Source organism: Citrus clementina, unplaced genomic scaffold (genome assembly GCF_000493195.1).
Source record: "Citrus clementina cultivar Clemenules unplaced genomic scaffold, Citrus_clementina_v1.0 scaffold_5, whole genome shotgun sequence".
NCBI lineage: Eukaryota > Viridiplantae > Streptophyta > Magnoliopsida > Sapindales > Rutaceae > Citrus > Citrus x clementina.
The window spans coordinates 30,184,675-30,205,418 of record NW_006262201.1 but is presented as its reverse complement, the minus strand read 5'-3'; the positions used below and the strand labels follow the sequence as shown (position 1 = coordinate 30,205,418).

The window sequence follows — 20,744 nt, the reverse complement described above, 5'->3', positions numbered from 1 at the left end:
TAGCTTCATTCCTCTGGAAATTCAACGTACGTGAATGATACCCATTACATATATATATTTTTTGAAAAAAGATTAATTTTTTTCCAGCGATTTTTTTTTTATAAATTATGATTTAGAATATGAGAGTTAAAAATTAACACTTAAAAACTAATATATTTCTTTCACCTATTAAATGCCAACATTATTATTATTAGCATGAACTAAAAATTAAAAAAATTATTAGATGTTATATTATTTTGCATTTGATTAAATACAATCCTTATGAGAGAGACTCAAAATAAAAAGATTTGTTAATAGGAACTTATTGGACCATGCATGATGGAGTGCTCATCTAGTTCAAGATTCTGAACTTTCTTAAAGTTTGAGGAAACTAATACGCCACACTCATACACCGTATGTTGTAACAACTTTTTTGGACTTTTAAGAGAGTTTAAGATTTTGAACTGGATAATTTCTCACATATGATGTTACTTGCAAAAGAATTATTTTTATTTTTATTTTCTAAGTACATTAGTCTTTTTTTTTTATTTTAAATGAACCAATTTATGACTAAGGTCCAATCTAAAAGGTTACTGAAAAATAAAAAATTTATTCCTTTATTAACTATTAAAAAATATCAATTTTTTCCAAAAAAAAATTAAAAAAAAAAACTTCGGGCTTGAAGTAGATCAAGCATGTTATAGACTTTGATATCTAAGTTTATGGTTCTAAAGTTGATATAAGAGGTTATAAGTTCTAACGACGTTGATTAATATTATTACATTTGGTTAAAAAAAAAAAAATTCTCAGACTCAATAGATTGTCTTTGCACATTTACATTTACTGAATGCGAAATGCCAAAGAGAGCAGGTAATTGGTACTCCCAAAGCAACATTGTGTAGAGCACTTTCATGAGAAGCAATTTATCCACTTTATTTTCTGCTTCTCTTGCCCAACATGGAGCTGTACAAAATTAATTGTTGATGCGAGATTCTAGTTATGCTCTTCCTACGACCAGGACGTCTGCTCGATCAACCTCACTTCGACCAGGATCTCTCCTCGTATGCTTTCTTCTCCAAGTATTCCTGCGTCCACAGAAACAAGTCAGAGCACGCCGGTTGTTTTCCCGGCATAAACCCTCCGACGCTCAAGTCAGATATGAAGGTTCTGGGAATGTTCGCCACAGATCTTATGGCTTTTCTCTAGTTTCTCCTCTTTGGAATTCTCTTTTTTCTCTCTTATAATATCAAAATTGCTAACCCTTTTACCTTCGTTGGCTACCTTTTTATAGGCTTCCTCTCAACCGCCGTCTTCTGTAGTCCACGCCCATTATTCTCTGCATTCTCGGATGTGGACGCCCCATTATCGCCGTTGTGGGCAAATGGGAATGGGCTTCGTGCCTTGATTCTCGGATTGGAATACACGTCTTGCCAACTGTCGCTGACCGGGTCTCCTCGCCTTTCAACCTCTAGCAGGAATGGGCTCATGCCTCTACCAGGAGTTTCACCCCATAAATGTCATATTCGTGGACGAGCAGAATATTTCTGCTCTTGTTCCCCTGCTACCTAGCTCTTACAGGACTTACCTGTTCGTAGAACTCTGCCATCAAGCATCTGCTCATCACGCCTGGTCTCGTCGAGGTATTTCCTCAAACACCGGTCCCCCAGTTTCTGGTGTTGGGTAATGTAATGGACCAGCAGTAGAAACTCATTGATTCTTGTTCGCGTGGGACTAGATAAGGCTGCCAAGAGTCGTGTCGCATTTAATTGCGCATGAGATGATGTGGCAGAGATCTGCCCCTCCATTTGAATTTCAAACTGACGGTTATGTGACCCTCGGGTTTCGGGGCTCTTAAATGCCTGGTTACCCAAGAGTTTGCTTCCCAGTAAGTGAAACCAAAGCCCTCAAACACAAACTCGCGACTTTCCCCCTTCTTGTTTCTCCGGCGAATGAACCTCGGCGTTAAAGCTTTCATCCCTGCCTCTCTCTGACTGAATCCTTGCTCCAGGTATTTCTTCTATTTTCTCGGTCTTGGTTAGTTGTAGATAAATTTCTTTTCTCTTTGCTTTGCTTGGGGGGTAGTAGTCGGCGGTTCTGCTCTAGTTATAGTTTAGAGAATGTCGAAGGGTAAAGAGAAAATCGTTGAGGTTGACGACGATGAGTTAAACTTCCTGCCTAGCCTGCTCACCGATCCTGCCTTTGATCCCGGAATCCCCTTGGAACCCATTAGATCTAGTGTTGGCACTAGCACTAGGAGGATATCTCCCCAAACGACCTCCACGAGCGGAAGTAGTGGTGAGGAGGGACCTTCTGGCTCGGAAGATACCCTAAATGAGGATCAAAGAGGTGATTCTAGTGATGGATCCTTACCAGGAAGACCGCGACCAGAAGGGCAGAGTACAATAGGAGGTAGAGCCTTGGCGCGTGATTATGCTATTGATTACATAACGTGCGCGACCACATTCGACGAGCTCGATGACCTCCGACTTAGGTACCATATACCTGGTGAAATACCCCTTAGGATCCCAGGAAAAAAGGACAGTCCTAGCAGACCCCCTAGGGGATATGTTACCATATTTCTAGATAGTTTTAAGTATGGGCTGAGGTGCCCCTTGCAACCCTATTTTGCTCGGATACTCAACGGGCTAAACCTTGCTCCTGGTCAGCTGAACCCCAACGGGTGAAGGGTACTTTCTGGTCTGTTCATACTGTGGGACAGATATTGCCAAAGCGAGCCCACAGTTGATGAGGTGAAGCATCTGTACCAACTAAAGAGCAGCCCCAAAGATGTTGGCTGGTACTACTTCCAATCTAGTACTAAGAGCAGAAAACCCATAACCGATCTTCCAACTGGTGGTGGTGGGACTTGGAAGAAAAAATTCTTTTTCGCCGGGGGTCCTTGGGGTCAGGTTGCACAAATTGACGGGAATAAATATCGCGTCCCACCCCGTTTCGTGGTCCTAGGTTGCCCGCTCGTTTTAGATGTCTTGTTTTCATAATTATCCTTACTCTGTTGTTTTGCCTCTAACCCAATATCTACTTGTTTGCAGGTTCTTGGGGCGTTCATTTCCCACTCCAACCTGACCAGCTTAAACGGGTCGAGGCTGTACTGGCCAATTCCTGCTCGCATCGGGAGCTGCTAACCACCTACAACCTGATCGAATCTCACTTGGTTCTCCCTGGTCATCAGATGGAGGATGCTGTGATTGAGGCTCTGACTCGGAAGCGTCCTCGACCTCCAACTGCGAAGAGAGACCAGAGCAAGGACGCTCCCACTGCGAAGCGGGTGAACACTGTGCAGCAGGTTCCTCCCTTGAAGACTCTACCTCCTCCTCCTGCCAAAGTCGGAGAAACTAGTGGAGCAGCCACTGATCCTACTTCCTCTTCTCCTCCAGTCGGGCCTAGATCTCGTCTATCTGACAACCGAGCAGAACACTTGGCCCCCTATCTCAACGAGCTTTCCAAACTCGTGACCAAGAAAGACCTGGAGGATTTTGATGGCTGCACCTTAGGCGAGCTGGTGGGGGCTATGCAGTACAGTGCTTTCCATCTGAGCTGCATGACCACCTACTATAAGGCCAAGGTTGGCCGTTACGACAGGAAGATGAAGGAGGATATCCAGTCGGTGATGACCAGAGCTGACGATGCTGAGAAGAAAGCTGGGGAGCTGAATCTCGAGAATTTGAAGCTGATGGAGCAAGAATCTCTTGCTCAAGCAAAAGCCATTACCCTCGAGGAAGAGCTGACCAAGGTCAAGGAGGATCTCCAAGGGCAGAAAGCTGCGTACGAGGCTCAGCTCGAATCTCTCCGCGATTCCCACCGAGCTCAGGTTGAGAATTTGGAGAAGGAGGCTGACAACCAGTACGACCAGGGGCTTCGGCATTCCTATCGTTGCATCATGGCTGTCCTCGGGAAGCAGCACCCTGACCTGAAGATGGACGACCTTGCGGCTGGTGTCGCCCAACATATGGACGAGGAGGCTGCAAAGGAAGATGCCGAAGGGTTGGAGCCTATCGTAGTTGAGGGAAACTCCCCTCCTCGTGCCACTCCTGTTGATGTGGGTGAGGCCAGCACCCCCCCGGACGCGACTGGTGATACTCCCCCAGCGCCTGAGGTGGACCAACTGACGGAGGCTGCTCGGCTTACGGACCCACCGTCCTCTTAGTCTATTTCTTGTATTGTAATGAACAACGTTTGGAAATTATCTGCTTTGTTAATTACTAACAAATTAATACAAATATTTTTTATTTACTTTCCTGCGTTGTAATCATGAGTTATTTTTCCTTTCGAGAATCTGTTCGCCTGCGTCTGGTCGAGCAGGTTCTGGCTTGGCATATGGTTTTGCCACATGCCTTAGAAAAGTCTTCAGTGCTTGGGATTCTGCTCGCTTTCTCGCAGTCGAGCAAACCCTGGCACGCTTGGCTTCTGGTCTCGCCATAAACAGGCTTTGAGACTTGGTGAGCCTTTGCATGCCTTACAAAATATTCCGATGCTTGGGGATTCTGCTCGCCTTCGCCGGGTCGAGCAGATCCTGGCACGCGTGGCTTCTGTCTCGCCATAACACAGGCTTTGAGACTTGGTGAGCCTTTGCATGCCTTAGAAAATATTCCGATGCTTGGGGATTCTGCTCGCCTTCGCCGGGTCGAGCAGATCCTGGCACGCTTGGCTTCTGTCTCGCCATAAAACAGGCTTTGAGACTTGGTGAGCCTTTGCATGCCTTAGAAAATATCTCGAATGCTTTGGAGTCTGCTCGCCTTCGCGTGGTCGAGCAGATCCTGGCACGCTTGGCTTCTGTCTCGCCATAACACAGGCTTTGAGACTTGGTGAGCCTTTGCATGCCTTAGAAAATATCTCGAATGCTTTGGAGTCTGCTCGCCTTCGCGTGGTCGAGCAGATCCTGGCACGCTTGGCTTCTGTCTCGCCATAACACAGGCTTTGAGACTTGGTGAGCCTTTACATGCCTTGGAGGATCTTTCGATGATTGGGGATTTTGCTCGCCGTCTCATGGTCGAGCTGATCCTGGCACGCTTGGCTTCTGTCTCGCCATAAATAGGCTTTGAGACTTAGTGAGCCTTTGCATGCCTTGGAGGATCTTTCGATGATTGGGGATTTTGCTCGCCGTCTCGTGGTCGAGCAGATCCTGGCACGCTTGGCTTCTGTCTCGCCATAAACAGGCTTTGAGACTTAGTGAGCCTTTGCGTGCCTTAGTGAATTTTCACAGTTTCAAGTGAATGAAATTCCTCGACGTTCCATTAATTGTAGAATTCAACTTACATGAAATTGTTTGGTCATAAAATAAATAACAGCAAATACGAATAGAAAGAACTTGAAAATATTAACGGCTCTTACTGGAAATATTTCCTGAGATGTGCTACATTCCATGGGCGCTTCACCTCGTGGCCATCCATGCGAACCAGCTTGTACGCTCCTGGTCCAACTAACTGCTTGACTCTATATGGCCCTCTCAATTCGGATCGAGCACTCCTTGAGTTGAGTCTTTGGTGTTCTGATTCACTCTCCTTAACACCCAATCTCCGACCTTGAACTGCCGTATGTTCACCTTCTGGTTATAATACCGGGAAACCCTCTGCTGGTGAATGGCTGACCGCTTGGCTGCTTGATCCCTCTTTTCCGTTAGCAGATCAAGATTCAAACACATCTGCATGAGCCTGTAAGCATTTCACTAACTCTTGCTTCTGCTCTTCCTTAAGTTTCGACCCGATTCTGATCGTCTTTCCCGGATTCTCTGGTCCCAGGCTTATTGTCTCCAGCTCCTCTACAAGTTCTTGTCTGCTCTTCTTGTTTTCCACTCGGGTGTCAAGGGATGTTATCTGCATTGCCTCCTTTGCTGCCGAGGAGTAGCAGCTTCTAGCGATTCTCTGGTCCCCTCGTACCACTCCAACTACCCCATTCACCCGGTACTTGAGAGCTAGATAGTAGTTGGACAGCACCGCTTTGCTCATCCTTAGAAACGGCCGTCCAAGGATCATCTGGTACGGACCTTCCTCATCCACTACCACAAAGTCTAGTATCATTGTCCTTTCTGTCGGGGAACTCCCAATTGTGATAGGCAGCTCGACCACGCCCAGAGGGACCAGTTTTCCTCCTCTAAATCCCTTCAATGAGGTATTGGTGTACTCCAACTTCAGATCTGCTATTCCCATCTCGCCCAGGGTTGACTTGAACAACACGTCAACTGAGCTTCCTGTGTCCACCAGTATCCGGTCAAACTTCTTGCTGGCAACAGTAGCCTTGATGACTAGAGCATCCTCGTGGGGGTATAAGATCCCTTCTTCATCTTCGTCCGTCCACATGATTGGCACTTGCCTGACCCTTGCTCGTTTGACTGCTGGGGTGTTGAAGAATACCTATTTGCTGGTCATGGCATATCTAGCATAATTCTTCCTCGACCTGTTGGAATCTCCGGCCAATGTCGGGCCCCCAGCTATCACCCTTACTACAGGCTGCTCGCGCCTCAAGCTCCTGTCACTCTGCTCCCCTTCACTTGTTGAGGCTACCATTGGGAAGGTCCCATCTATAAACTCGTCCAGATAGCGATTTCTCACCAAATCTTCAACCTGGGTCTTGAGATCTCTGCAATCTGCTGTGATGTGGCCATGAGTGCCATGGAACTTACAATAGCGTCCCTTATCCCTCATGTTGGGTAGCTTTGTTATTGGAGCAGGAAGGTATAGCAACCCCCGATCCTTTATGGCCTCGTACACCTCGTCCAGGGACATTTTCAAGGATGTATATCGCCCATAATCCTGGTTCTGGTCGATCAGGTGTACTGCTCTTTCTCTGTTTGCTCCGTTCTGTGTTGGGGGCGGTAGCAGTACTTCTGGTCTGCTCCCTCTGCTACCGTGGGAATGTTGATGAAGACCACCGTGTGCCGAATCATGCCTTCTCCAAGGTTCCCTAGCTGGGGAACGAGGAGTTTGCGCCCTGCTGCGCTGATACTGTGGTGGCCTTTGATGAAGCTGGTAAGCAGTTACCCGACCTCCTGCTCCACTACCCGAGGTCTGGTGGTCCCTCCTCCTGATCGGCCCATTCCCCGGTAATGCTTTCTTCTCTTTCCTCCCCAACCCTTCTAACTGGTCTGTCTTAATCCGTGCTGCCTTCTCCTCTTCAATCTCAATGTCTCTCTTAGCCTGCTCGTATGCGGCCGCATACGTATGGATAGCTGGGCTTCTCAAGTTGTACCACAGCCTTCCTATCTTCACCCCTTCTTTCAATCCCCTTAACGCCTGAGGGTGATTGAAGGCTCCCAAGTCGAGGACTGCACGATGAAACCTCTTGATGAATTCCCGAAGGGTTTCCTGCTCCCCCTGTTTCATGCTTTTCAGCTCCATCATGTCATCTTCTGGTGCCATTGCCCCACTAAACTGCTCTGCGAATTCCTGGCACATCTGCTCGAAGGTTTTAATGCTGCCCCGAGGAAGTTTCCTGTACCACTCTCGTGCACGTCCCTCAAGGGATAGTGGGAACACCCGGCACCTTTGGGATTGAGATAATCCTTGCACCTATGTGCACCAGCGGATCAGTTTTTCCCGAGTATCTGAGGTCTGGGAGGTGGAAATCTCTCGGAATAATTGCCCTCATGATCTCTGCTGCGAGCGGTGATTCTCCGTCCAGCATTATCCTCCAACCAGGAGCTCTGCTCCTTCCTTGCATGTTGTCAATTATCTGCGCTAGCCTGCGCACTTCCTCCTCCAGCTGCACTGCACGACCAGGGTCACGTGCTGCAACTTGATCCCGCTCTTGCTCTACATCATGCAAGTGTTGCCTCAACTCTGTTTCCTCTGCATTCACCACCCCGTCGTCCTCGTCAAAAATCTGTCTTGCCGGGGACTGCTCTTCCTCTCTATGAAATTCTCCCCGCAAAGGTATGTTACCTCTCTCACCACCAAATCTCCTGGTGGTTTGGCTTCTCCTCACACTATCGGGACCTGGTGCCACTCCACCACCTCTCACCCTTTCCTCTTGGGGTACCATTGGCTCGCTCCGCAGTTCATGCAAGATGGTTGTCAAGGTCTCCATCTGCTTTTCCATCCGGTCGAACATGGCTTTTTCCCGTGCTTCGCTGGCTATCTCGCTCAGCGTCACGGAATCGTTAAGCCTCATATCCCCCCCTTGTGCGCTACTTCCTCCTATCTCCATTGCTTTTCAGTTGTTTTCCTTCTCTTCTTGCTATCAACAGAAGCTTTTTGCTCAGCTCCCCACAGACGGCGCCAAAATGTTGATGCGAGATTCTGGTTATGCTCTTCCTACGACCAGGACTTCTGCTCGATCAACCTCACTTCGACCAGGATCTCTCCTCGTATGCTTTCTTCTCCAAGTATTCCTGCGTCCACAGAAACAAGTCAGAGCACGCCGGTTGTTTTCCTGACGTAAACCCTCCGACGCTCAAGTCAGATATGAAGGTTCTGGGAATGTTCGCCACAGATCTTATGGCTTTTCTCTAGTTTCTCCTCTTTGGAATTCTCTTTTTTCTCTCTTATAATATCAAAATTGCTAACCCTTTTACCTTCGTTGGCTACCTTTTTATAGGCTTCCTCTCAACCGCCGTCTTCTTTAGTCCACGCCCATTATTCTCTGCATTCTCGGATGTGGACGCCCCATTATCGCCGTTGTGGGCAAATGGGAATGGACTTCGTGCCTTGATTCTCGGATTGGAATACACGTCTTGCCAACTGTCGCTGACCGGGTCTCCTCGCCTTTCAACCTCTAGCAGGAATGGGCTCATGCCTCTACCAGGAGTTTCACCCCATAAATGTCATATTCGTGGACGAGCAGAATATTTCTGCTCTTGTTCCCCTGCTACCTGGCTCTTACAGGACTTACCTGTTCGCAGAACTCTGCCATCAAGCATCTGCTCATCACGCCTGGTCTCGTCGAGGTATTTCCTCAAACATTAATGTTGAAAGGATTTGGGATAATCAACTTCCAGATATGTTTTCTCGTTTTCAAAGTCTAACACGATTGATTCAGAAATTGAAATACATATTTTCAGCTTCTGCGATCAGAAGCTCTCAGCAGCTCCAGCACCTAGAGATATGCAGTTATGGCACAACACATCAAAAAACAAAATGGGTCACTTTCAACTTTCGTTGCTTTGTTGACTTCTTGAAATTGTGGAATGTCATTCTTAAAACTTTTGGCAAAAACCATTCAATACAATCAAGAAAGTCCTTCCCTTGTTTACATTCTTTGACCTCAATTACAATTCCCTCCTGTTTATTGTGCTCACTATTGCGCTGTTTGATTTGCAGTTTTTGCCATAAACTCTTTTGAACTTTCAATCTTTTAATCTCAACAGCACTTGGCATCTTTTGATCTCTAGCTTGTTATTTAGAATTGCTCTGCTCCCTCTCTAATTGTCCTGCTGTTGTCTCTGTTTTGTTCTGTTCTGTACTGACTCTTGTAATTTTCTTTTCTTTTCTTTTTTAACTTTTTTCTACCCTAGATTGTTGTAGTCACTTCACTTGTGTTTAATCTCTCAATGTCAGTTTGCTTCCTAACTAGTCAATTGTTCAATGTTCCACTTCTTGTATCTGAGGTTCTGTTTCTATGTTATTAGTTGCTCTGTTTCTGTGCTTTTAGCCTTCAGATGTATAACTCCTATTTTAATCTGAATGAATGTACGTGTGTTTTAGACTTGAAAATTCTGACAAGCTTCTGTTATGGCAATTATGCCTTCAAATTCCCATCTTTGGAAAGATTAGTGATGGATGGTTGCTCCAGTGTGAAGATTTCTGTGGAGGAGAATTGAACAAAAACCCAAATTGGACAAAGTAACGTTGAACTGCGTTGATAAAAGAAGTCTTAAAACAAAAGGTACATATTCGTTAATTTACTAACTATTAATTAAGAGATATTGATTAAAATGTTCAATTTCTTCTTCTTCTTTTTTTTCAGTTTGTTTAATTTGAATAATTTTTTATTTTTTCAAACTGTAATAATTTCATTGTTTTATTTTTGTGTATTTATTGGCTTCAGTTTTTATTGATTGTCTCTTGAATTTGATATTGTTAATCATTGTATTCTTATGATATAATGAATGGAAACGATATAGTTTATAGTCTTATGATATAATCAATATAGTTTATATTGATGAATCAATATTCAAGACCAGAAAAAAAAAAAAAAACGCGGCGTTTGCTTTTGGAATTCCTCGTTTGGGTCCTCACGTGTTTGCATTACGTGCATCGCGTATTCCGACCAAGTCAAAGGTCAATTAAATTCGTTACAAAGGGAAGGGAAGAAGCAGTTTTGCAGATTCCCTGACTCTACCAAAAGTATCCGTTTGATACATCTTGTGTTTATTCATTTTTTTTTTTTGATACATTGGAGCCTAGTAAAACTAGGCTAAAACAGAACGGGGAATAGAGGTCCCATATATATCATTACATAACCAATAACCAAGACCCGCGGGGGGATTTTCAAAGACATGAAGTCCAAGGGGTAAGGAACCAGCAAGTTTCGCCATGGAATCTGCAGCAAAATTGGCTTCCCGATATATATGCTTTATGGTAATGAGCCATTGTCTATTCATCAGTTCCTTTATGGCAGTTATGAGAGAAAAATGTGCATTAGGCATCAAACTAGTAGAGGAAATAAGTTGGGAAACACATTGGCTATCCACCTCTGCAATTAAATAACGAATGCCACGGTCCCAAGCAATATTAAGTCCTTGAAAAAGTCCCCAAAGTTCTGCAGTAGTCACCGATCCAAATCCAATGTTCATGCCAAAGCCAAACTGCCACTTTCCAGAGCAATCCCTCACCAAGCCTCCAGCGCTGGCTAGACCATTCTTTAATCGTGATCCATCAGTATTTAATTTGAAAAAAGATTCAGGGGGAGCTTGCCATCTAACATCTTTGATGATCTTATTACTCTGACCGAAACTAAGAGTTGATCGTGCATTTTGAATGTCTTGAGCCCAAGATTTAATTTCAGCAACAACATGGGTGCAGTAAGGGGATTTTTGTGAGAAAAGAAATTGATTACGCCAAAACCAAATTTTCCAGATAGCCACTCCAAATAAACATGCCCATTCATCCCCCACTTCATTGATACCAGTCTTTCCCAAGTTGAAACAGAGCCAATCACGAAGATTAAAGGAGAAAAAATGATGTCTGAAGTTGACTGGAATTAAACAATTCCATATTCTCTTTGCAACAAAACAGTCCCTAAGTGCATGCATCTCGTTTTCTCTCTCATGGCCACATCTTTCACAATTCATTTTATCCAGAATATGCCTCTTAAAAAGCTCCTCTCTAGTTTTAATTTTTCCATGCATCACCAACCATAAAAAAATTTTAACTCGTTGGGGCCCTTTCCATTGCCAAATTAATTTCCAGAAATGAGCATCTTTGCTGCAATTGGAATTATTCAGAAAAAGGTAAGCTGATTTAGATGTGAACTTGCCCGTTTTTGAGTGAGCCCAATATAGGAGATCTTCGCATTTGCCATCAGACGGGGGCTTGACCGCTGCAATTTGGAGAAGAATTTGATTGGGGATAAAAGTACTAATCATGTTCCAGTTCCACTGCCCCTCAGCATTTACAAAATCAGCCACTCGTTTATTTATTAACTCAGCTGGAATTGGCTTTGTAATATAATCTGCAATAATTATTTCTTCTGAAACCCAACGCTGATGCCAAAAGTTAATTTTATTTCCATCTCCAATCGTCCATCTCATGCCCCGTAACACATAATCCCAGATTCTGCTTATGCTTTTCCAAAGATAAGAACTGCACTTATTGTCAATAGCTATAGGTATAGAGTCTGAGGTAAGCCCATATTTAGATCTCAGAATCTTAACCCACAAACTGTGTGGAGAAACCAACATATTCCATCCAATTTTCATAAGCAGAGCATTATTCATATCAGAAAGATTCTTCAAGCCAAGACCACCTCCAGATTTCGGTGTACAAACCATTTCCCAATTAAGCAGATTGATTTTTCGGTCTTCATTATTTCCTCCCCAAATGAATCTCCGAGAAATCCGATCAATTTTATCTAACACTCCCTGAGGAATCCTTGTCGTTTGCATGGCAAAAATAGGAACCGCTTGAATAACTGATTGAGCAAGAGTAATTCTTCCAGCTAAAGAGAGATGCATTGAGTTCCACCCTGACAGCTTTTTATCAACATTGTCCACAATCTCCTGATAAGTAGCTTTGGTAACTCTGTTATGAAGCAGCGGCATTCCGAGATATTTGCCAAGATTGTCCGTAGCAGAGAAACCTAAAGACTCACTTATTTTCCTTGCCATAGCCTTTTCAACATTCTTGGAGAAAAACACACGGGTCTTCTGTTTACTAACCATCTCCCCTGAGCAGCTGCAGAAATTGTCAAGTACATTATTTATAACTTGGGCTTGATTATAAGAAGCCTCAGCCATAAGGAGCAAATCGTCTGCAAAAAAGAGATGTGTTAGAGGGACACCATTATGTGAAAGACGTATAGGACACCATCTTCCGTCAGACACTGCTTGATTAATTCCGTGACTAAGACGTTCAATACAAAGAACAAAAATGTAGGGAGAAAGAGGGTCTCCCTGTCGGATGCCTCTAGAAGGAGTGAATTCATCAGTGAGCTCCCCTTCCCATAAGATTTGCATTCTAGCTGTGGTGATGCATTCCATTGTAAGTCGAATAAACTCCTGAGGCAACCCAACATCTTTAAGAGTATCATGAATAAAATCCCATCGGAGCCTGTCATAAGCCTTCTCAAGATCTACTTTGATAGCCATCTGCCCAACTTTACCCCTTTTATTTTTCATTGTGTGGATGATTTCTTGCGCCATGACAATATTTTCTGTGATATGCCTTCCGGGGACGAAACTAGTTTGAGTTGGACCAATCAAGTCAGGTAAAATCTCCTTTAGCCGGTTTGCCAAAATTTTTGTGACTGTTTTGTACAGAACTGGACAAAGGCTGATAGGACGAAACAATTTCATGTTGGTGGGGTTATTGGTTTTTGGGATAAGGACAATAAGGGTCCTGTTCAGTTCTAGGGGAAGGGGATTGCCTTTAAAAATATTACTCACAAGATCGCAAACTGAAGCACCAACCACATTCCATTGTGTCTGATAAAAGAGAGCATGGAGTCCATCAATTCCTGGAGCCTTTAATGGTTTCATTCCGAAAATAGTAGCTTTTATTTCCTCTCTCTGAACAGCTCTGCAAATATCGGCTATTCTGTCTTCCTCAATCTTTGGAAAGGCATTTGCAATGGAGTAAAATCGGACCTCTTCATCTTGACAGTTGAAAAGTCTAGAGAAAAAATCAATGGCGTGAGTCTTCATTTCTTCCTTGTCATAAATCCACTTGCCCTCACTATTTTGAATAGCATCCACTCGATTCCTTCTTCTTCTAGCAATTGTTTTACTATGGAAATAGGCTGTGTTTCTATCCCCGCAAGCAATCCATTCACGCCTTGACTTTTGGTACCATAATAATTCCTCTTGGGATAAAATATTTTCAAGTTCCGTCTTCAATTTGGATTCTAGTTTAAGAAGCCTTTTTGAATCAAAGCACTCCAGGGCTCTCTGAATGCCATTCAATCTTGCAAGAATTCTCCTTTTTCTTTTAAAAATATTCCCAAAATTATCTCTATTCCACTTGCTGACTTTATCCACAAAATCATGAGCAGCTTGAAAATACCCCTCAGAATCCCTCCATTCTTTAGCAACGAGAGAAATAAAAGAATGGTCCATTAGCCATGCTGCTAAAAAACGAAATGGTTTTACACCATTCCTCCTATTCAAATTTGAGTCGAAGCTGACAAGAATTGGACGGTGATCAGAGTGAATTTTTGGGAGATGTAAGACCGAAGCTTCTGTGAACAAACTATTCCAATGATCATTACAAATGGCACGATCAAGTCTTTTAAACAGGGTTCCTCTAGACCAAGTGAAGCAAGGCCCTTTAAAATGCAAATCTATAAGGCGATTGTCGTGAAACCAGTTATTGAAAGATCTGCAAATACCACTGCTTTTTGGTGAGCCACCTTTTTTCTCTAAAGCATGAAGAATTGAGTTGAAATCGCCACCCAACATCCAAGGTCCCTTTATCGATTTAGCTATTGACTCTAGCTCGTTCCAAAATTTCCTTCGAAGGCTGGGATTGGGGCTGGCATATACTGCAGTGACCCATGACCAATTACCAGAAAAGTCTGTAACTTTAAAATGAATGTACTGTTTGTGGTTAACGACAAACTCCATTGCGAAACCTCTATTCCATAGTATCCAAATACCCCCAGCAAAGCCCTCAGCCTCCACTCTATGTGAGAATTCAAAGCCACTTCCTTTAATAAAATAATCAGCTTTAGCCCCACTGACTTTAGGCTCCAAAATAGCAACAATATCAGGTTTGTAAATCTTGCTCATGGTTTTAAAAGTTCTTTTAAAACCCGATGAAGATACCCCTTGACAGTTCCAAAAAAGGATAGATAAATTCATCATTAAGGAAAAAAAAGACAAAGGATTGGCCATACGAGACATCATTAACATTCCATGTTATCTTTCTCCTCCAAAGAGGCCCTGCTATCAACAGAAGCTGAATCATACTCACTATCATCATCCATTGAGTTTCCATCATCCGGGTTATTCTCTTCATTATCGTCCATAGCCAAATTATCATCAGGGGGTTTGTCATGGTCTCCGAAATAGATGGTGGGGACAGCAAGCCTCAAATTGGATTGAGATGTATCAATAATTGCATTTAGAGATGAAGGTTCAACTCTTGGGGGAATAAATTTAATGGCTGTGTGCTTTGCGGGATCCAAGCTAGTAGGGACTGTGGTGGGAACTGGTAAATCGGTTGAGGGTGCATGGTTAGTTGAAAGGGTACGTGGTAGTGCTCTTGCATGCATGGGAGCTGGTGGGGACAAAGAGTGTTCAATATTCAAATATTGGGGCTTGGCATTGTTGACACTTGGTTTTTGCATGGTGGAGTTGGTTTTAGGATTGCTTTTGGTTTTATATTTAAAGTGGGTAACTGGCTGTTCATTTTCGGTTGTGGAAACATTATGGTTTCGAGGGAGAGCAATTTCTCTTTCTTCAGTTTCCTCCTTCTCGAGAACTTCGAAACGAGAGCCCCCTTCACTTTTGCCGTCTCGGAAACGGTTGAAATTTTTTGTGTAGCCGCCTTCCTTGCTGACTCTTCCCCTCCCTTTCCGGCTGACGATCATCCAAGGACCAAAACTAGGATTAACCGGAACTTCAGAAGATGATGACTTTTCCTCCCCACCACCGGGATTATCCTCCGCAACATTATTCTCACAACTCTCCGTCGGATTTTTCAATGTGTTTGACTGTGGGCAATCATCATTCTTATGCCCGTAAATTCCACAATTAAAGCAAATAATAGGCAGATTCTCATACTCAATATTTTGCAACTTCCCATCCAGAAAAAATTGTGAGCAGAGAGGCTTCTTTAATGAAATTTCCACTGCAATGCGAGCAAACTTTCCCCTCCTTGCTGACTCGGTGTTGTAGTCAATTTTAATCACTTTTCCCACGACGTTTCCAATCATGCGAAGGATCCTTTTGTGGTAATAGTGTAGAGGCATACCCGGTATGCGAATCCAAGCCACAATGTTTTCAATATTGACATTAGAACTATCAAAATGAGGTGTCCACTGTTGTACGGTGAGATAATGGCCAAGAATGGTCCAAGGCCCTTGTGTGAGAGCATACTGTGCATCAATCTCAGACTTGAATCTAACCAGGAAGAAGTCATTCTCCAGGTCTATAACTGTGAAGCCTTGCAACGTTCTCCATAGATCATTCAGCTTATTGCAGAGAGCCCTATATCCCATAGACCTCCCTAGCAACTTGACAACAATCGTGTTCATCCATGGCTTAACGAGCTGAGCTTGTATCTTTCCTGAGAAAGAGATGGATGGGATACTATTCTTGTCTTCTACAATCACGTCTTCAGGCTCAAATTCCAGGTCTTCTTCTCTACCCAAGATCTCCTCTTCAAGCTCATTTTGGTCTTCCATCAGTTTATCTTTAAAGGATAAGGGCAGTGGATTATCAGCATCAACACCTTGCTCCCTAAACCTTGCCTTTTTTGTTGAACGATCATCCACCAGCGGCGGTGGAGGTTCTTTGCTTAGGATTTCGCTACTCATCTAGAGAGAGGGTTTTTATGATTGTTTCTTTAGTAATCTTGTGTTTATTCATGGGGGTAAAGATCTTCTCTTAGATTTCTTTTCTCTCTCAATCTCTTCTAGTCAAATGAGTGGTTAAGATTAAATTTTTAAATTTTAATATTGACATTGACAAGCATCCCAACTCTTTTCACTTTATTTACAATTAAGCTAATTTTTTAACTAAATTTAAAAAAATAGTTCAATTCATTATATTATCATGGAGGGTGTGACTCTTTTCATTATAACTCTTTTCACCTTTTCATATTCTCTTTTGCTTTGTACATCCTTCCAAATACCAAAATAAATCTTTGCTAAATGTTTTACTTTTATTAAAATAATAAAATAACTTTTTTTACCTCTGCCATGTCCCTTCATTGTTGTACATTATTTTCTTATGAATATTGATAATTATTATAATAATTAGTACAAAATCTATAAGAGACCAAAAATAGTTTGTCTTATCGTGTAATTTTCTTTTTTATTTTTGTAGTAAATAATTTTTTTTTTTACCCAGTAGTAAAGGTGTACTAACTAGTAACTGCAATATTAATTGTAGTGTGTATATCATTACTGTTTTTTTATTATATTAATTCGTGCCACAGAAGGTTCGAATGCCTTCGAATTTGTTGAACGTATCAATAAAAACTGATTTCATCTTTGAAGAATTGTCTTGAATCTTTAAAAAAAAAAAAAAACACATGAACTTTCTTTGGCTAATTATGATTTTTACAAGAAAACTAATTAATTTGCTTCTTTAGAAGTGAATGTTCATCAATTTTTTTGGCAAGTATGATTGACCATTTATGCATGTTAAGGAACATACTCTGGAATATATTCTTTAGATGCTTCAGTTCGTTAAGTTTGTTAGATAACTAAACTGGTGATCTGGCAGTCTGGCAGCAAGTTTGTTATGAATTTGTTATTCAGTTAACAGTTTGTTAGCACGGTTACTTGTAATTAACTTTAGCTCAAGCATATGATTTTGATGTTTGTAGAATGTTCCAGAGACTGATATAAAAGGACTTGTAATTAGACTTAATATGTAATGAAAACGATCATGATCATCTGATCTGAAAATTTTCTTTCAATGCTTAACTTTCTTTTTACTCTTTCTCAGTAACCAAACGTTACAAACAGGTTAAATAAACTTTGATTATGCGTACCAAGTATTTGGTGAAATGCTCGCAAGAATTTAAACACTGTTATACCATTGCTTCGTCTTCCACGTTTAACTTTTCCTCAAAGCGAAGAAATGGAACATTTAAAGATTCACATTTCGGAAACCTTACCAATGATTATTATATGTACATTCAACACAACAGCTTTAATCGAAGCATATTTACCAATATGATGGCTTTAACTTTAATTAACATTAAATTATACATGGTTGAATCAGCATTATTGTTCCCGGATTTTCTTCAATGAGCGGAAAGGAATTTCTCTCCTTGAACTTTTAGAAAACTATTATTCTCCTCTGTAGAATTTAATATTAAATTTTGCTTTTTAACCACTCAAGTATTCAGGATTTTAGGTACCAACTCACATCACAAAATATTCCGTTCTGTATTTCAACATTTATAATCTTTGTGCAATTCTGTGGAGATGACATAAGACATCGAGGACTGGACCAACTTCAGTCACACAATTTATTCCATTCTTTTATCTTTTATTTAATTATTCTTTGCTTCACATCTAAATTTAGCCAAGGAACTTTGGCTTTTCAGCAGAGCACTTTAAAAAATAAAATGGGTCGCTTTTAACTTTTGTTCTCATCCTTGAATGATGTTCATTGCCCGCCACAGTAAAAAGGTTAAAGAAGATGACAATTGTACGTCATATATCTTCACTTTAACAAAACCTGTGGATATTTTATTCCTTCATTGACTTTTTCTTTTCTTAAAGATGATAAGTTTCTCCTTCCAAAAATTGTTCATTCTTAATTAAAACATTGGCAAACAATTAATTTTCTCCTGCCTCTCCTCCATTTTGCAAATCATTTAATATCAGTCATTAATTCTTTGCAGTCACTCTCAATCAACAAAACCCTTTGCTTTATTTACATCCTGTAATTTCAAAGACACTTTGCTTCTTTAAGTTGATATACATTCACAAATATTGAACGTGAAACGCCAAAAGACATCAAATGAATGACCCACGCCGCAGGTTAATTTTAGTCTCATTTACATTTTTTTTTTGTTTTTCTTTTCATTTAGCTTTGACAAAAAGGAATTCAGATAGAATCAAATGTTTGAAACTTAGATGAAGACTGTTCAAAGTTGGAATGATTCGAATTATTAATTCAAATTGAGTGAAATATATTGTTAGTAAGTTCTTACTAAAGATATTTGATATAGAGACTAATTTTCAATTGACTGAAGATTGTCCATCAAAATATTTTTCATTTGCAGAACATTTTGTTAATTATATAAACTTACAATATTATAATGGCAAATATCAACATGTAGTCTTAGGAACAACGGCAAAGTGGTTAGGATTACAAACCACGAATTTTTCATTTTGAACCAAATTAATTATACAAATGAATACATAGGCTGATAGGCTCTTTAGCACTTGGAATTCGTCATTTGGGTCCTCACGTGTTACCATCACTTATACTGAGCAAGTCAAGCGTCAGTTAATTTCGTTATACAAAGAGGGCGCGAGAAAGAGCTGGATTCTGTTTTATGGGGGCCAACTCAACTTGTGAGAGAAATTGTGGTTGGTTTAATTTCTTCTCAAGTTTTGTTCTTTATAGAGTGATATACATCTTCTAACCTTGAATTGGATAATCAGAAATGGAGTTAGTTTAATTCTTGGATGGAAAGTAGGTCACATCGTGAGCGAACCAGCAAAATTCTTGTGTTGTGATTGTCCTTCACTGATCTGTTTGATTGCTTTCTACTATTGAATTAGAGTTTATACAACTTGTGCTCATTCTTGAGTGCAAGTTTTTGGTCTTGGTGTTTCCATTTGTGTGTATGATCAATTGAAACCCAACAGTGGTATTTATGTTAGAGCGGTGGTATTTATATCATCAAAAATTTTCAAAAAAGTATAAAAAATATAAATTTCACTCTTATTAATTTATGAGCACGAAGACTCAATTTATACAAGTATTTAGAATATGGAAAAGGAAATGATACAATTAGCATAATTTGAGAATAATGATTGATTATCAAAGATTGAGTCAATCAATCTATCTTAATAACTAATTAAGATAGAGACAATTAATCATTTGATTAATTGTTTTGATTCCATCAATATTGCTTGATTCTTATCATATCAAGCATTGGATGAAATGCCCAAAAGACACGAAAAACCATCCTCCTCTACGACCGGTTTATATCCTATTATTTTACTGAAGTACTATAACTTTAAAGTTGCAGTTGCTGTAACTATAAAATAAAAGTTAATAGTATGTAGTAAAATATAATTTCTAAGTAATAATTTTAACAAAAATAATAAATATGTTATGTGTTTCTCATCATAGAAGTGGTTGATCAAATCAACTTAACTTCTAAACTACAAAACTAGTGTTTGACCGACAGGGCCATAGTCTTATTCCTATATAGACCTTTTTCTATTATTTTGATTTGGTTAAAACCAACCATAAATGGTTCATTCATCAGCAATTCATGCAGCTGTGTTGATCAGTTGACCAAACAGAGTTTCCACGTCCTCCCCCGCGTATAAATATTATAGATATATACAAAGCTTTTTGACTAAGAAATGCTTGCAAGAAATCGACCCACAATACAAACACGGTTTTAGCATATTAGCCTGCTTCATCTTCCACGCTTACTTTTCCTCAGAGGGAAGCAATGGACATTTAAAGACTCGCGTTTGGACAAGACAACTTCACCGATGCGTGTTGTATGTATATTCCGCACAACAGCTTCAATCGAAGCATATTTACGAATATGATGGCTTTAACTTTAATTAACATTAAATTATACATGGTGGAATCAGCATTATTGTTCCTGGATTTTCTTCAATGAGCGGAAAGGAATGATACTCCTTGAACTTTTAGCAAACTATTATTCTCCTCTGTAGATTTTAATATTTAATTTTGTTTTTAACTACTCAGGTTTTCAGGATTTTTGGTACCAACTAACATCACAAATATTCTGTTCTGTCTTTCAACATTTATACTTGGTCTATCATTACTAGCATAACAAATGATCGTAATTAAAGCTATCACCTTCTCATCGTTTATCTTTATTTACTCATTCTTTCTCTTCAATTCTAAATTAAATTAGCCAAGGAACTTTGGCTTTACGGCATAGCATGCACTTCAAAAATAAAATGGGTCACTTTCAACTTTTGTTCCTTTCTTGACTTGTTGAATTTGTGGAGTGTCATTCTTAAAACTTTTCGCAAACCATTGTCGCTCAATACCAGTCATTCATCTATTGCGATCAACAAAATCCTTTCCGTTCAAATATATTTTGCTCCTGATTATTGTGCTCACTGTCTGTTTTCTTGTTTGTTATTCAGCTTTCTGCCATCAACTCCTTTGAATTTTTAATCTCATCCGTAATCTCTGTTGCCTGCCACCGTAAAAAGTAGAAGAAGACCGCAACCATTATCCAACA

The 20,744-nt window shown here is 40.9% G+C and overlaps 2 protein-coding genes across 2 annotated transcripts; one reads left to right on the top strand and one right to left on the bottom strand.

The window, feature by feature from the left end:
- Positions 1-2,096: 2,096 nt before the first annotated feature.
- LOC112098139 lies at positions 2,097-4,144 on the top strand. The gene is made up of 3 exons (XM_024183759.1): positions 2,097-2,584; positions 2,699-2,943; positions 3,030-4,144. Exons 1-3 carry the CDS (start codon positions 2,097-2,099, stop codon positions 4,142-4,144), a joined length of 1,848 nt encoding a protein of 615 aa, XP_024039527.1.
- Positions 4,145-14,493: 10,349 nt separating this feature from the next.
- On the bottom strand, positions 14,494-16,128 carry LOC112098138. The gene has a single exon (XM_024183758.1). It carries the CDS (start codon positions 16,126-16,128, stop codon positions 14,494-14,496), a length of 1,635 nt encoding a protein of 544 aa, XP_024039526.1.
- Positions 16,129-20,744: the final 4,616 nt, after the last annotated feature.